The 17,215-nt window shown below is 41.3% G+C and overlaps 1 protein-coding gene across 1 annotated transcript in view; it reads right to left on the bottom strand.

Annotated features, from left to right (window-relative positions):
- Positions 1-3,836, bottom strand: part of NIPAL2 (NIPA like domain containing 2) — a 34,193-nt gene extending 30,357 nt beyond the window's left edge. The window contains exons 1-2 of the mRNA XM_070942100.1: positions 3,741-3,836; positions 299-367 (exon numbers count right to left, since the gene is read on the bottom strand). Coding sequence (XP_070798201.1) covers positions 299-367; positions 3,741-3,836 — 165 coding nt within the window. The remainder of the gene's footprint in view (positions 1-298; positions 368-3,740) is intronic.
- Between the last annotated feature and the right edge of the window lie 13,379 nt (positions 3,837-17,215).

Genomic DNA, 17,215 nt, shown 5'->3' with positions numbered 1-17,215 from the left:
CTCCCCATTCCTGGGGGAAGGATATTGCAACATCTCCATTCCCACCCCACTCTGGGGCCAGCCAGAGGTGGTATTTGCTGGTTCTCCAAAGTACTCAAAATTTCCACTACCGGTTCTCCAGAACCTGTCAGAACCTGCTGAATAGCACCCTGATTTAAGGTGTCATACCAACTTTATCTATTATTTTAAAAAGCCTGCTTTAAGTGTGACTAAATTCCAATTTCATCTAAGCCTAAGGCCTCCCTCACAGTCTATATACATAGTTCCACAGCTTGCAATACAATGAAGTTTTTCATACCTGCAGATTCAAGGAGATGCTGATAAAAATGTTTCCTGAGATTGCCAGTAAGATGCCAAAGAGCAAAGACTGAAAAATATACATATAATTAGTCAGTCAGATAAAATCCTCAAAATTTCCAGCATCTATTCTATTCCTATACAGGTAGTCCTCCATTTACAACAGTTCATTTCGTGACTGTTCAAACTTACAATGGCACTGAAAAAAGTGACTTATGACCATTTTTCACACTTATGACCATTGCAGCATCCCTATAGTCATGTGATTTACATTCAGATGCTTGACAACTGACTTACATTTATGACAGTTGCAGTGTCCTGGAGTCATGTGATCTCCTTTGGAGGTGTTCTGCCCCAGCTACGGACCCCAAAGAACACAGCACACACAAAGTCTGTACCAAACTTAAATTTACTTAAATAACTCAGTCTCTTCCAAACAAAGGCTGTTAATAAACTTTCTTAACAGCCTATAAGAAACCAAAAGATAAAGTAATCACAATCTTACTAAGGTTGGCAGAAAGCCCAGAAGCAATTTGCAGAGAATCCAGACGCGAAGGAGAATGAACTAAAGTTGTTCCCTACATATTGCTTCAGTTGGCGTTCCTCCTTAAATAGGCTAAGGGAGTGGCCAATTAGCCCCAAGCCTTACTCTTGAGGAGACCTCCTCCTGAGGAGCCACTCCTGCCTTTTGGCAGCTCTGTGAGCCCATGCATTGAGAAGAGGCTCCTCCTCTTCTTCCTGTTCACTTAAAGGAGCTTCTGGAGGTTCTGAAGGCCCTGGCTGAATCCCTGCCTCTGGCACCACATCTTCTCCAACCTCATTGTCTGACTTGGGTGCCATCTGCACAGGCTGCTGGCACAACACCACACCAGCCTCCTCACTGTCAGAATCAGCTACAATCCGCACAGGCCGCTGACGGGCCACAACAGGAGGCCTTCTGACAAGCAAAGGCAGTGGGGAAAACAGATTCACTCAACAATCGTGTCACTAACTTCAGAACTGCAGTGATTCACTTAACAAATGTGGCGAGAAAAGTCATAAAATGGGGCACACCCACTAACAAATTTCTCACTTAACAACATAAATTTTGGGGTCAATTGTGGTCGTAAGCTGAGGACTACCTGCACTTCTATTCTTTTGTAAAATCATTTACAATTTTAAAATTGTAAATGATTTTAAAATTTTAAAATTTTGATTTTTAAATCTTTCTTAGATCACATTATTTTATAAATTGGCTTGGGAAGACTCACAAGTGACATCAAGTTTTAAACATACTCTGGGTTGGTGCTAAAATATCCAGTGCTCTTCAGACTACATATATGGTGCGTGTGTATATGTGTGTGTGTGTGTGTGTGTGTGTGTGTGTGTCTGTCTGTCTGTCTGTCTGCCTGCCTGCCTGCCTGCCTGTCTGCCTGTCATATCAGAAAGCTTTATCTGTCCCTAAAAAGGACAGAACTTGGGTATGGAATATAATTCCAAATAACTATTCCAAGAACTGCGTTTACTCTCTGGAATAAAGTGTCAGAAGGCACATGCCAGTAGGGAAAGGATGTTTCCTGACTTGTACATACTCATTTGGATAAAAATCAAATCGCAACTGACTGAAAATCAGGCTGCAGCTATTGAAAAATCTTATAGCCTGAAACTATGGTTGAATAAAAAGGGAAAGAGGTAAACAGGTAAAAATAGTTAATATGCAGTATAGATTGTTTTTTTTTTTAAATGTGCCTTAAGGTAGGGGCCTCCAACCCTCAATCCATGGACCGGCACCAGTCTGCAGCATGTCAGCAACTGGGCTGCGCAAACAAGTAAAGCCCCATCTTCAGGATGCAGGCAGCACAGAAAACTATGCCCCCTCCGGTCCACGGCAAAATCTTTCTCTGTGGTGCCTGGTGCCCAAAAGGCTGGGAGCCGCTGCCTTAAGTCTTCAAAAGATCAAGCGGAAACATTCAAAGTTACACTATTGTAGATTAAACTTCTGTAAATAGTTTTTAAAAAACAGCTTAATCTCTTCTGAAATAACCCTGAATTTTCAAAAGAGAAAAGTTGGCTTTTATTTCCATGATGCAAAACAGGAATATGAATCAATGAATATGAACCATTTTCTTAGCAGCACAAAAAATAAATGGATCCTTAATGACTGAATCTCAACTCAATAGATGCAGTAACAACAAACCCATCTCCCTCCATTCTCCACTTGAAGACAATCATTACAACAGAACATAATAAAAGTAATTTTTAAAACCAGGCTTAAACTGGAATGTTAAAACAATAAACAGCAGGAGGTTACCACTCAGTTCCCTAAAAGGTCTTTTCCAACTCTATGGAAGACTATATTTTGCTATGGAAGACATCTGGCAAATTTAAGCCCAGTTATAGTAGGAAAGCATTAAAGATCTGCCTTATCCCTCATTAAAATGACAATTGGTCATTAACACCAAAGCTCATACTAAAAAATAAATTTTAAAACCATGCTTAAACTGGAATGTTAAAACAATAAACAATAGATAGATTTTCCCTACGATAATTTACCCAGTCCTCGATTAAAAATGGACATTCTCCAGTTCAGGAGCTCCCAAAAGAACTCCTCCCTGTTTACCTTTAAGATTTTCCGCAAATTTGGATTAAAAAGCATGTTGGTAAATTGTCATTTTATGTATCATTTAAATTTTTTTATTGATGTAATGCATGTTGTCTTTTTCTACAAACGGTGATGCTTAGTCCTCAATAGACATGCTTAACAAACAGCAGCAAACTCCTTTCAGTTCCTTTAATTATAATGGTGCCTGGATTCAAATTCGAAATAAGAACTCAGACATGTTCAAAATATGGGATGGGGAGGTGGAGCGAAGAACAGGATCTGATTGGTAAAGTATACTGTGTTTATTTGAGCACCTAGCAATGGTCCTAAATCACAGGAGGAGAAATGTGAACTGGGCACTGAAGAGAGACACAGCACAGTGTAAAGTTACCCCATTTTAATCCCCAGTCTAAGATCCCTGCACTGCAGCAATGAGTAGGAACCTTATTTAGACTCAGAAATGGAGAATCCTTCAAAGGGAGCAGATTCTTGGTGCCCACATCCATGCAGTTTCCAGCAGCTTTACAGCTTGTCCTGATTTTCTGTTCCAAGCGGAGCCCATCTGGGTTAGAGACTCTCCTCTGCCGAGGCTGTTCTCACCTTACTTGAAGAAAGGCTTTAATGGCTCTTACTTCAGAGTAGATCTCTAAGCCAATATTTCTCAAACTCGGCTACTTTAAGACGGGTGACTTCAAATCCCAGAATTCTTCAGCCAGCAGCATTCCCCAGTATGCTGCCTGGGGAATTCTGGGAGTTGAAGTCCACCCGTCTGAAAGTTGCTGAAGTTGAGAAACGCTGCTCTAAACTAGCCCCTGAGAGAGGGCGAGAGGAAGCCCTCCATACCAGCCTCTCTTCTCCTTACCTGTTCGTTTTCAAAATACCAGCCTTGAGAAAGAAACTCACGCCTGCTCGCCCTCCCTCCCAGAGTGGTGTTTTGGAGAAAGTGAGACGATCCCATAGTCTCTACTTCGCCCCCGCTTCTCCGGCGCTCTTCAGCTGCATGAACGCCCCAAGCGACGCTGGGAGCCGAAGAAACCGGTTTTTAAGCCCAGGTGAACTTCCTGGGGCCGGAGCGCTGGGCGCTGGGCAGGGCTCTTGCCTTCGTGGGCCGGATGTTTTCACAGCAGGTGTTTGTACGTGGGGTGGGGTTGACCCATAAGAGAATCGGGGGCTGGAAAGGGAGTGAATCGGGAAGAAGGCAGAATGCCAGCAAAGCGAGACGAGACGCTTTGCTGCAGCAGAAAATGTTTGTTTTGGCAGGTGAACTTTACTAATCTTTGAATAGTTACATAGGATAAACCTCTTTGACTTGTAGGTAGATACAGATACAGATTAACAGGGTTGGAAGGGATCTTGTAGGTCATCTAGTCCAGTGGTCCCCAACCCCCGGTCCGTGGACCGGTGCCGGGCCGTGGAGTACCTGGCACTGGGCCGCGCAGCGGCCGGGGGACATGAACGCTGCAGCGCAAAGGCTCCTGGGCCGTGCGCAATGGGCCGTGCGCAAAAGCTCCTGGGCCGTGCCCCCACCCCTGCGCGCGCTCAGCGGGCCGCGGCGATAAAAAGGTTGGGGACCACTGATCTAGTCCAACCCCCCCCCCCCCCGCAGACTCCACCTACACCATTTTTGATAGATGACAGTCCAGTCTCTTCTTGAAAGCTTCTAGCTGTCCATTGGTTGATTGTTCTCACTGTCAGAAAACTACTCTTTATTTCCAGGTTGAATCTCTCCTTGTTCAGTTTCCATCCATTATTCCTTGTCTGGCCTTCAGGTGCCTTGGAAAATAGCTTGACTCCCCTCCTCTGTGGCAGCCCCTCAAATATTGTAACACTGCTCTCATGTCTCCCCTGGTCCTTCTCTTCACTAGACTAGCCATGCCCAGTTCCTTTATGTTTTAGCCTCCAGTCCCCAAATCATCTTGGTTGCTCTTCTCGCACTATTTCCAGAGTCTCAACATCTTTTTTATAGTGTGGTGACCAAAACTGGATGCAGGTGTGTTCTTACCAAGGTTTTATAGAGTGGTATTAGTACCTCACTTGATCTTGTCCTGCAAGTCTCTCCTAAAAAGATTCACACTAGAAAGATCTTAACTATAACCCTTTCCTGTTTTGGCTACTATTGAAAGCAAGCTGCTGAGGGAATGGAGTGGTTCATTTCAGATAGCTGTAGCGTGGTGGTCCCAAGGGGTTATAATATATACTTTCCTGCCAGAGCCCTTTAAAAGTGGAGCAATGCTGCAAATACAAGTTGGAAAAATGGAGACACCTTCTGGTACAAATTAGTTCAGCATATGTGCCTCTGGGAGTTGAAATCCATGCATCTTAAAATTGCTGAGGTTAGGAAATGTCTGTTCTGACCTGTGACTGACATACTGCAAGTGCAGCTTTATCTGTTCTGCTCTTCCATCTGACCTTCCCATGGTATGGCACCATGTGTTGGAGTGAGTTGGGAGATTTGTCAACACATGATGTGTTTGTGGGCATGGGGTGGTAAAGCAAGTGTGATGCTTCTGCATTGCAGTGATTTACATCTTATATGGGATCTATATATGGGACTGTCACTGACCCCTTCCTTCAGCACCCTAACACTGCCTCAGCACTCATTCAGAATTTGCCAGTGGTCAGATAGGCTGTGGAATTGCCTGCCCCAGTTTCTTACTCCTCCCTTTGGGGAACTTTTGGGTGGACTGTATATTGGGGTCATATAAGTAGAGCAGAACTTCACATTCCTCTTAACATTACAATTCATTCATTTCAGCAGTGCTGATCATTCCTATTTAGTATACTATGTTGAACAGAGTTATAGAAGATTGGGTGAGTTTATTTATTTATTTATTAATCATATTTCTATGCCGTCCACTCTCCGAGGACTCTGGGTGGCTTACACCAAAGACAGTATACTAAATAGCATATTGCCCCCAACAATCCGGGTCCTCATTTTACCCACCTTGGAAGGCTGAGTTAGCCTTGAGCCGGTGAGATTTGATCCGCTGATCTGCTGAATTAGCAGTCAGCTGAAGTTGTTCAAACCCAGTGCACAATTCACAACACTACAATTAAATTGGGTCTTGGTATCATCCAATCCAAGAAGACGTGATACAATAGGAATCCCTGAATGGCTACATATGGAATTTTTTCAGACAACATTTTTTCAGAATTTGGTCAAGGAGGATAGGAGCAGATGCTTAATAAATAGCTGAGGGCCTGCAGAATGGTAGTTCTGTCATTAGGAAATTAGCTATAATTGGGGAACAAAGATTAGAGGGAGAAAAATGCCAGTAACATTTAGAAAAGAATGCCATTTCTTTGAGCCTTGAGGTGTTTTAATACTGCCCATATCCCATGGCTACAAAGCAGCTGCCCTTTGCTTACATTGGGGCACAGGGAGACCATATTGTCAGGCAAAACTCTTTGATTGAATAATGAGATTGGCAGCCAATCTTTGCTCTCCTCCAGGCTTGGTTATTATTACTGGGCAAGAGTCCCAGAAACACAAGCCATCCAGCCATAATAATAGCGGCAGTCTCTTTTAATGCATCTCAGCTCATTGACTGTGAGAAAAAACTCATGGCTCCTTTGGCAGGAAGCACTTGTATTACTGCTGAGAAATATTTATAACCATAATTAGAAGGGGAAGTATGAGGAAAGAGAGCAAATGCAAGGAAATGCATCGATGTGGTGTGATTTAAGCAGTTGAGCTACGCACGGGATAGCAAGGGTTTTGTCCATGAATACTTGAATGCATGTAATAAATGCAAAAAAAATTGTGATGGCTGGAGAGTAGAATGGGAACTGGAGTAAACTTATAAAAGAAAGTTGAAATACCTGTTTGGTTAGATTCTTCATGGTTCATATTGTATTACTGCTGCAGAGGTTACAAATAGGAAATATAGGAAAACTCCGCATACAAATATTGTAGCTATTTGCTGTCTAAACTGTGTAAAGCTGTGTCAAATTGCAAACCAGTGGAGACAGCCTCATTTGTAAATGGAATCTATTTTGCATTACCTTACAAAAAGGTTTACAATCAATAAATGAGAAGAGACAGCAAAAATCCACAATAGTATCACAACAGCCATCTCTTTCCATGTTTGTGTTTTCTCCATTTGTCCAACATATTTGAAACACATTCTCTTCATGTCTTGAATGATGAAGCTATTGTGACAGAGATTAGGGTTGGTAATAAAATGAGGAAATTATAGATTTTTCACATTCTGAATAATGCAAAACAATAAAACATCAAGTGATTAAACCTGTAATCCGGTATATATTTATCTGGGAGACATCCCCATCAAATTCATTGGGGTACAATTATATATTTTATTTATTCTTTTTATGAATAACTCAAGTCAGTGAACATACCTAATACTCCTTCCTCCTCCTATTTTCCCCCCACCAACAACTATGGGTTGAGTTGGGCTGAGAGACAGTGACCGGTCCAAAGTCACACAGCCAACTTTCAGGCCTAAGGCGGGAATAGAACTCACAGTTTCTAGCCTGGTGCTTTAACCACTAGACCAAGCTGGCTCTAAAATAAAACATAAAATTCTCAGTTCTGTGTAGAGTTGCATGGAGGTAACCTCCCACTGAACTGTGCCCCCCACCCCCCGTAATAGGCATGCAATCACTTTTTTCAAATGTGTATGTTACCTGTGGAGCTGAACAGTTATTATGTGGGTTTTATTATTCCTATAGTATACTACAGCATCCAAAGTATACACCATGCATACTTCTTCACTTAAGAGCTCACCAAACATAGCTATGTAAAGTGAGCAGCTTGTTTACAATAAACCACTATACTAGTAGGGACTCCATGCTATCAAATTAGAGAGAAATCAGTATTATAGTAAACAGAGGTCAAAGATCAAACCCACAATTTCATATAAAATTCCAGTCCATGTACACAAAATATTACAATTTTTAAAAGGTCCAAGTCACAAGACCATCAACTATTCTTAAAGATAATCAAAAGCAGGATGGAGTAAAGGAAGTGAAATTTAAATGTAATTTTAATCCAGAATTTAATGCAAGGAACAATCATATAATGGACCTCTTTCAGACCTTGACAGCTGACTGTCAAACAAGCTCTTTTGTTAAACGGCTAACTCTTTTCTTATTCAAACAATGTCTTTAGAATGTCAGTTGTGATAATATTAACATAACCCCAAACTTTTGATCTCCTTATCTGGTGATGTGAGATTGGGTTCTTGTTTGTTTGTTTGTGTATATATATATATATATATGTGGGGAGAGCTACCAATTACATATAAGCTGTAATATTCTGTTTGGTCTTTTTCATCTGTGAAAAATCAAGGGCTAATTGAGCTGTAACTGCAAAGCCACTGTCATTTTGCTTGGCTATGCTGTATGTCATACTGCAAGTAAAGGAATATAAATTATGATTCTTATGTACTGAACATGTCTTTGAACACCGAAACTAGATGTCAGAGAAAAGATTAGGCTTAAAGGAAGATTTTTCATATTGACTTCTCTACATGGTAGACATGTTTATTAATAAACAAATTCTGGGGCTTTGATCTGATCTGAAATTATGCCAGTCCTAAATTCTGTCTTTACATAATGTATAGCATTATGATACGGCTGGCACAAATTACATAATTCATGCCATTTGCTTGATGATGTCATGACACATAGGACAACATTGTAATTTCTTCTGTTTGCCTCTTTGTTCACATATAACATGAAGCCTTAATGTGTGGTTTCTTTGTACCGGACTTAGCATTACATTCAAATTCATATGGTTTAAGGTTATGGGTCCACTAGGCAATATTGATTTGCATGACAAAGTGATTAAAAACCTGGAATAGCATTGTGTATTAATGGAGTCACTGGTTCCTGAATTATGTTAAGATATCTGTTTAATAATCATCCATGGCAGAGAAGAGATTTGAAACATTTAATACAATTTGGTGCAATTTTGTTCTCTTTACTCTGATTCATTTTAAACAAGCACTATCTCTTAAATTATGAAATATTCAAAAAAAAAAAATCCATTGGAGCAGACCTACCTGATCTGTTTTGTATTTTATATCTTATTATTGGTCACGTGTGTATGGGATCCAGGACTATTCATGCAATCCTAAATTGTAGAATCACATAATATAAACATGGTAAGGGGCCTGGAAGATACCTAGTTCATCTTTCTGCCCAGAGTGGGATCCCACTATTTACAGCATCCAAGAGATTGTTTAAATCCCTTCAGTGAGGGAGATTCATCATTTCCTGAGGCAGGCTGATTCCTTATTGAAGTAGAACAGGGGTCTGCAACCTTAAACACTCAAAGAGCCATTTGGACCCGTTTCCCACAGAAAAGAAAACACCGGGAGTCACAAAACCCTTCCCGTGCCTGACTATTTCTTGAGCGGCCACAAAACTAGCATATGTAGTTGAATTAAACATTCTGTTTTCTTCTGAAACTTTTCTTTTCTTGGATTTATCCATGATTGGCCTACCGGGGGTTGAAAAGCTCAATAAATTGCGTGCCAGCGGATGTTGCACATTGGCGGTTGTGACACATATTTTGAGTGACAAGGAGCCACAGCAGAGAGGTGAAAGAGCCACATGCAGCTCCAGAGCCGCAGGTTGCTGACCCCTGAACTAGAACTAAGGAGAAATTTCCTGACAGTGAGGACAATCAACAAGTAGAATGGCTTGCCTTCAGAGATTGTGGGTATTCCATTACTGGAGGTTTTTAAGAAGAGACTGGTCAGCCACCTGTCTGAAATGGTGTAAGGTCTACTGCTTGAGCAGGAGGTTGGATTAGAAGCAGGGGTGAAATGCTCCCGGTTCGGGCGAGTAGGTAGCGATGGCGGCGGGCAGTTCGGAGAACCGGTAGCAAAAATCCTTGCCCCTGCCCCCCATGCCCAGCTGAGCCGGGCGATCATCAGAGGCTTTTTTTCTTTTAAATGCCTCTGACGATCCAAGCTCTGACGATCCCAGCTGAGTTGCCTGCCAATCAGGCAACTCAGCTTGGATCGTCAGAGCCATTTAAAAGTTTTTTCTTTTAAATGGCTCTGATGATCCAAGCTGAGTTGCCTGATCGGTTTTTTAAAAAACCCTCTGACGATCAGGCAACTCAGCTGGGATCGTCGGAGCCTTTTGAAAGCATTTTTTTACATAGTTTTACATGTAAAAAATGGTTTTAAAAGTAAAAAAAAATTGGCCACGCCCACCCAGTCACCTTACCCCCACACACCAAGCCACGCCCACAGAACCGGTAGTAACAAATTTTAGATTTCACCACTGATTAGAAGGCTTCCAAGGTCCCCTCCAACTCTGATATTCTATGATATTCTATGAACAACTCTCATTTGTTAGGAAGTTCACCGTGATGTCCAAACAAAATCTACTTCCTTGTAATTGAAATCCAGTTTGTTTTCTGGAACAACTCTACAATTCTGCCCTGTCTTCTCCATGACATCACTTCAGGTACTTGAACATGCGATCATGTCTTCCACAGTTTTCTTCAAGTTAAATATATCCAGAGCTTGAAACCATTCCTTCCAGGTCCCTTACCTTCTCGGTTCTTCTTCTCTGGACATGGTCCACTTTGCTAATGTTCTTTCTAAAATACAGTGCCCAGAATTGGACACAATACTCTAGGTGTGGTTTAAATAATGCAGCACAGAGAGGAATGGTAATGTTTATTGATCTTGACTGCAGCTGTAAAAAAAAAGTGGATGCTGTCCTAGGCTGCATCATATTGTTGGCTCATGTTCAGCTTATGATACACTCCCATCCTGTTTGCATGTGCAGGAAGGTTCTATCCCACATCTGTTGCCTTTTTCCTACCCAGAGTAGCAATTTAGCATTTGTTGCTGTTGAAATCCATCTTCCTGGTTTCTGCCAATGTTTCAGCTTGTCAAGATTCTCCTGACCCTGATGCTGTCTTCTGAAGTCTTTGCCATCTCCCAATGTTCCTGTCATCTGCACGTTTGCATCTCGTATTTTTCTAAATCCACATCCAAGTCATTTTTAAATATGTTGAACATAAGCCTTGCATAACAAATTCTTCTTAACTTTGTTACTTGTTATTCGTTTTACCATTTTAGTTGCATGTTCCCATGAAAGTTCTGTGGACAAGTACAATGTTTGTTTTTCATACAAATCATATGAGTTTGTTTCAGCGGTAATCTGAAATGTTATAGATTGGCCCCAGGTTTGGAAAGGCTGGCATTCAGCTCCAGATAATTTGACATCCTTGTTCGGTGCAGCAATCCCTGTGTTTGCTTTCAGAAAAATAAATCCACTGTATAATTTGTCCCTTCTGTACCCATAAATGCAGTAAATGGCATTTTATAAAAGGAAGGATTGTTGATCAGGGCAAATGATGGGCATGATTATAGCTGAAGCATCTAGCAATGCTTAGCTATATCTCATTGTAAAGGTGTGAATGTAACCTTGACTTACAACAATACCCTGTTTCCCCTAAAATAAGACATCCCCTGATAATAAGCCCAATCGGGCTTTTGAGCTCATGCACTAAAATAAGCCCCCCCGAAAATAAGCCCTCCCTGAAAATATTTAAATGCATGTGCAGCCGGTCCCTGCCATTTCCTCTGATTTTCTCCACGCACCCCAAAATAATAAGACCTCCCCCAAAATAAGGCCAAACGCTTATTTCGGGGTTCAAAAAAAATATAAGATAGGTTCTTATTTTCGGGGAAACATGGTAGTTGGGACCAGAATTTTGGTTGCTAAACAAAGCAGTTGTTAAGTGAGTCGTGCCCAATTTTATGACTTTTTTGCCACAGTTGTTAAGTGAATCACTGCAGTTGTTTAGTGAGTCATGCCAAGGGGTGAAATGCTATCGATTCGGACCGGTTCAGCCGAACCGGTAACGACGGTGGCGGGTGGTTCGGAGAACCGGTAGCGATGGCAGCGCGAGGCTCTGCCCACCCACCCGGTCGTCGTTTTTTACCCTCTGCGCAGAAGGGTTTGTGCATGCACAGAGGATCCATGTGCGCACTTCCGAACCGGTAGGGAAGGTAAGTAGATTTCACCCAGTGGTGAAATTCAAATTTTTTTACTACCGGTTCTGTGGGTGTGGCTTCGTGGGCATGGTGTGGCTTGGTGGGTGTGGCAGGGGAAGGATACCACAAAATACCCATTTCCTCCCCACTCCTGGGGGAAGGATATTGCAAAATCTACATTCCCACCCCACTCTGGGCCATCCAGAGGTGGTATTTGCCGGTTCTCCGAACTGCTCAAAATTTCCACTACTGTTCTTCAGAACCTGTCAGAACCTACTGGATTTCACCCCTGGATTTCACCCCGGTCATGCCCCCTCGAATCTGGCTTCCCCCATTGACTCTGCTTGTCAGGAGCCAGCTGGGAAGATCACAAATAGCAATCATATGACTCTAAGATGCTGCAACCATCATAAATACATGCCAGTTGCCAAGCACCTGAATTTTGATTGTGGGGATGCTATAAACATCCTAAGTGCAAAGACTAGTCATTAGTCACTTTTTTCAGGGGCATTGTTATTTCGAGCAGTGGCTAAACAAATTGTTTTAAGATGAATTCTATCTGTAGAAACTTGGTATGAATACTGTATGTCTTATGCCAGGGGTGTCAAACTCAAGGCCTGTGGGCTGGATGCAGCCCGCAGGGTGCTTAGATCTGGCCCGTGGGGCCACCCTGAAAACAGTGAAGGACCGGCGCACGGTGCCTCTGATCGCTGGTTTTTAAAAATCATAATACATGCAAGGTCAACTAAATTGTATTTGTAGTAATAATAAGCAAAGACTTAGAGCTGAAAGAAGTCTTAAAGGTCATCTATATCAACTTGCTACTCAGCACAGGAATCACAAGAGGAGTGTTTCTCAACCTTGGCAACCTCAAGAAGGTGGCTGGGGAATTTTTAGTCATCCCTGCATGTATTTTGAATTTTGAAAAAAGATGAAATAATAGATCCTGGAGCCTTGATAGTACAGTGGTCTAAAGCACCCTGTTATTAAGAACAGCTGCCTGCAATTTCTGCTGGTTCGAATCTCTCCAAGGCTCAAGGTTGACTCAGCCTTCCATCCTTTCTAAGGTAGGTGAAATGAGGACCCAGTTTGTGGGGGCAATAAGCTGACTTTGTATAAAATATACAAAAGAATGAAGGCTATTGCTTAACGCATTGTAAGCCGCCCTGAGTCTCCGGAGAAGGGCGGCATATAAATCAAATTTAAAAAAAAAAAAAACAGGAGCCTTGGGAAACCTGGAAGTCCCCAAATATTTTAAGAAATCTAGTTTGCCAGTGCCAATTGATGTAAGCTTGCAGTACATGACTAACATAAAAATTGACAGCAATAACATTTCTGAGAAATCTCCCTATGGGGCACATTTTTGGAAGTGTGCATGGGCAGCTGTTTCCCTTCCCCACTGCTGCTTCCTGCCCCATAGACAGGATTACCTACACCTCAAATTAATTTTAGCTTGGCTGGTGCAACTGCATTGTTTTTCCCCCTTTTTTTGAATTGATGAATGAGAGAATGGAATGGAATGGAATGGAATGGAATGGAATAGAATAGAATAGAATAGAATAGAATAGAATAGAATAGAATAGAATAGAATAGAATAGAATAGAATAGAATAGAATAGAATAGAATTCTTTATTGGCCAAGCGTGATTGGACACACAAGGAATTTGTCTTGGTGCATATGCTCTCAGTGTACATAAAAGAAAAGATACATTTGTCAAGAATCATAAGGTACAACACTTAATGATAGTCATAGGGTACAAATAAGCAATCAAATCATATTAGGAAACAGTCAATATAAATCGTAAGGATACCAGCAACAAGGTTACAGTCATACAGTCATAAATGGAAGGAGATGGGTGGTGGGAACGATGAGAAGATTAATAGCAGTGCAGACTTAGTAAATAGTTTGACAGTATTGAGGGAATTATTTGTTTAGCAGAGTGATGGCATTTGGGAAAAAACTGTTCTTGTGTCTAGTTGTTCTGGTGTGCAGTGCTCTATAGCGTCGTTTTGAGGGTAGGAGTTGAAACAGTTTATGTCCCGGATGCGAGGGGTTTATAAATATTTTCACAGCCCTCCTTTTGACTCATGCAGTATGCAGGTCCTCAATGGAAGGCAGGTTGGTAGCAATTGTTTTTTCTGCAGTTCTAATTATCTTCTGGAGTCTGTGTCTGTCTTGTTGGGTTGCAGAACCAAACCAGACAGTTATAGAGGTGCAGATGACAGACTCAATAATTCCTCTGTAGAACTGTAAATGAGTTGAATCCAATGAATTCAGAGTCTGCACACTTAAGAGGTTTTTCAAACCAAACCCCTGGCAAATCAATCAAGAAAGATCAGAAAATAATGCAGATACAGATTATCTATGCAGCAGGTTATTGAGACATGAAGAAAAAAAAAACCTATTTTACTTCACCAGTCAGATCGTATCCTCACACGTTTCTAATGACAGTTTTAGCTTTTTGTTGTTATAATTCTAAAAACAAATTTGTACTTTGGTGTCGTCTGCCATTGCTATTCCAACCTCCTAAACAGAGTCAGCATCTTCTACTGCAAACATCTAATCTACAGAGCATATCTCCCTAAACAGAATCCTTGCACGCAGAATACTGGGATGCTAAAAATAGCTTAGTTTTTGCAGAAGAAAGCCAGATGCCAGGCATGCAAATATAAGCCATATTATCTACCCTGGTGGTTTTCCAACAAACTTCCCGCAGGGACCTTTCCTGCACTGATTTTTTTTTTCCCCCTTTACTAAGTCACCACCCATACGTTTGCCACTGAATTCCTGTGTGCTGTGGGGATTCTCAGATGTCCTCTACAATGAATCTCAATTTGCACAGTGCAAAAACCAGCCATGTTGTGTTCATCTCTTTGAAAAACAAACCTGCGACTGGGTTTTACATAAATGCAAGAAACTGGGTGGGAAAGAAGCTATGTGTGACACTGGGGTGGCATTTCAAGAGTATGGCAAACTATTGGCCAGGCCAATAGTGAAAGGAATAAAAGAAAACAGAATGAAGTCCTACTTAACAAACGGGTTTTAGAAAGGATTGCATTCACCAGTTCTACAGTTCCTCCAAACCAGGAGTCTCCAACCTTGGCAACTTTAAGACTTGTGGACTTCAACTCCCAGAGTTCCTCAGCCAGCTATGCTGGCTGAGGAACTCTGGGAGTTGAAGTCCACAAGTCTTAAAGTTGCCAAGGTTGGAGACCCCTGCTCCAAACAGCTTCTTGCAATAGTCAAGCTGGAATATAAGGATGGTACGTGTGTAATTGTCATCAATGATCGCAGCGGGTACACATGTTGTTAATTGTGCAAATGCCAACTAGCTGAGATCAGGGCCAGTTTAAGAATTTGGGGTCCAAAGGAACAGATGGTTTGGAAGACACCTCATCTTATCCCACCATCACACTCCGCTCTAGAGTAACATTGCAGATGGATTCCAGCCAAAAAAGAGGTTAAAATGATGGAATCAAAATGGAATACCCACAGAGTCTGAAGTAGAATTTAAAGACGTAGCTGGAAAAAATATATTGGGGTTAAAATTTTAGAACTTCTAATTTAGAAAAACACATTTTTCTTTTTAGAGAAAGAGAGGGTAACAAGAAAATAGTTTATTTTCTAAATTGTTTCCTTTGTTTTCTGCTTTTTACAATTCTGTAAAACTCTTGTCACAACTGCCTCTAACCTCATCTTTTACAAAGAACAACAAAATCCATTATCTGCTTCTAAAAACAGTATCTTAGGCAGCTCCTTCCTATCCTCTGTTTTCTGTCCCTTGGCCAATGAGGACCTGTCCTCTTCATCCATAGCTGTTCAGCTTTCAGAAGAATCTTTTGGTGAAGAATATTTTGGAACCAGGAAAGGTGAATATTTGTATCTCCCTCCCTAGCACTACCTTAGATAATGAAATGTCTTCAAGAAAACTACTAAACTCAGAGAGCACCAAAGATCTCTAACCTTTGGTCTAATCCAGGGGTCAGCAACCCGCGGCTCTGGAGCCGCATGTGGCTCTTTCATCCCTCTGCTGTGGCTCACTGTCACTCAAAATATGCGTCACAACTGCCAATGTGCGACACCCACCGACGCGCAATTTATTAAGCTTTTCAATCCCTGGTAGACCAATCATGGATAAATCCAAGAAAATAAAAGTTTCAGAAGAAAACATATATATGCTAGTCCTGTGGCCGCTCAGGAAACGGCTCAGGGTACGGGAAGAGTTTTGTGGCTCCCAGAGTTTTCTTTTCTGTGGAAAACGGGTCAAAATGGCTCTCTGAATGTTTAAGGTTGCCGACCCCTGGTCTAATCTAAGGCCAAAAATTTGGTGTCCTCTACATCATTCTTTTTACACAATCCTGTACCCACTATCAAGCATGGCAGTTGCTGATCATCCTGGGATTTGAAGTTGGTATGCACATCTGGAAGTCACCAAGGTTTGGAAACATTGAAATAAAAAGTTTGTTTTCTAAAGGGAGACACTACCTGAATAGAAACACACTTTGCTTAATTCAAAAGGACACATGCGGAGCACAAAAACACTCATATCCCACACAAGGTTTTGGTTAAAATTGTTACTGAAGCATTTTTGAAAATGATCGGTATATAAAATATATTTTCCAGAAATGTCATGTGAAATTTGCCTGCTTTCTGTGGGGAGGTCAGTTTTTTTCGTGTTGTGAATTCGATTCTATGTTTAGAATATACAGGACATTCCTTATCATATTTATTATGTTTTCAACATATTCTAGCAATTTGAAAGTTGAAAGGTCAGTGCCTTGTCATCAGGAATTGATCTTTCTTTTTGAAAATAACATTTTTGCCATCTGTATTAAAAGTTATTTTATATACAGTATTTAGAGATTGTCTTCTGTTTCTTTTCCTGCAGGGATCAATGTGCTGGAAAGAGAAATAAAAACACCCCAACTTGAAATCAAACTGTACTAGACAAAGAAGCTGATTAATGATGGAAGAGATTTATGGGGATTTCAATCAGGGAGGGTTATGGGTATAACACATGAAGATGACTTGACTTGGTGGTTATGGATAATCTTGTTCCATGTCCAGTTTTCACACATGTGGAATAAATGGAATCCACCCCTATTCAAAGTCCTCCGGGCTCTCTTCTGCTTTGTAGTTTACTCTTATGAGATTCTTGTTTCTAAGGGAGTATAATCCCACCACATATGTATGATACCGTGGGGGTTTGGCAATGCCACTTTATAGCTGATTGAAAATAGTTTGGGGTGCATGCAGAATTTCCATAAATCCAGCTCAAAATCCAGTTCTGGTTCCATAAAAGAGGCAAAGCTGGGTGAATCCAGGAATTCTTTATCATAGATTTTAA

This window comes from Pituophis catenifer, unplaced genomic scaffold, assembly GCF_029215685.1.
Source record: "Pituophis catenifer annectens isolate HBS135680 unplaced genomic scaffold, rPitCat1.0.hap2 SCAF_3, whole genome shotgun sequence".
Classification (NCBI taxonomy): Eukaryota; Metazoa; Chordata; class Lepidosauria; order Squamata; family Colubridae; genus Pituophis; species Pituophis catenifer.
Note: the sequence above shows the minus strand (reverse complement) of the source record. Positions and strands in the feature narration are given on the sequence as shown.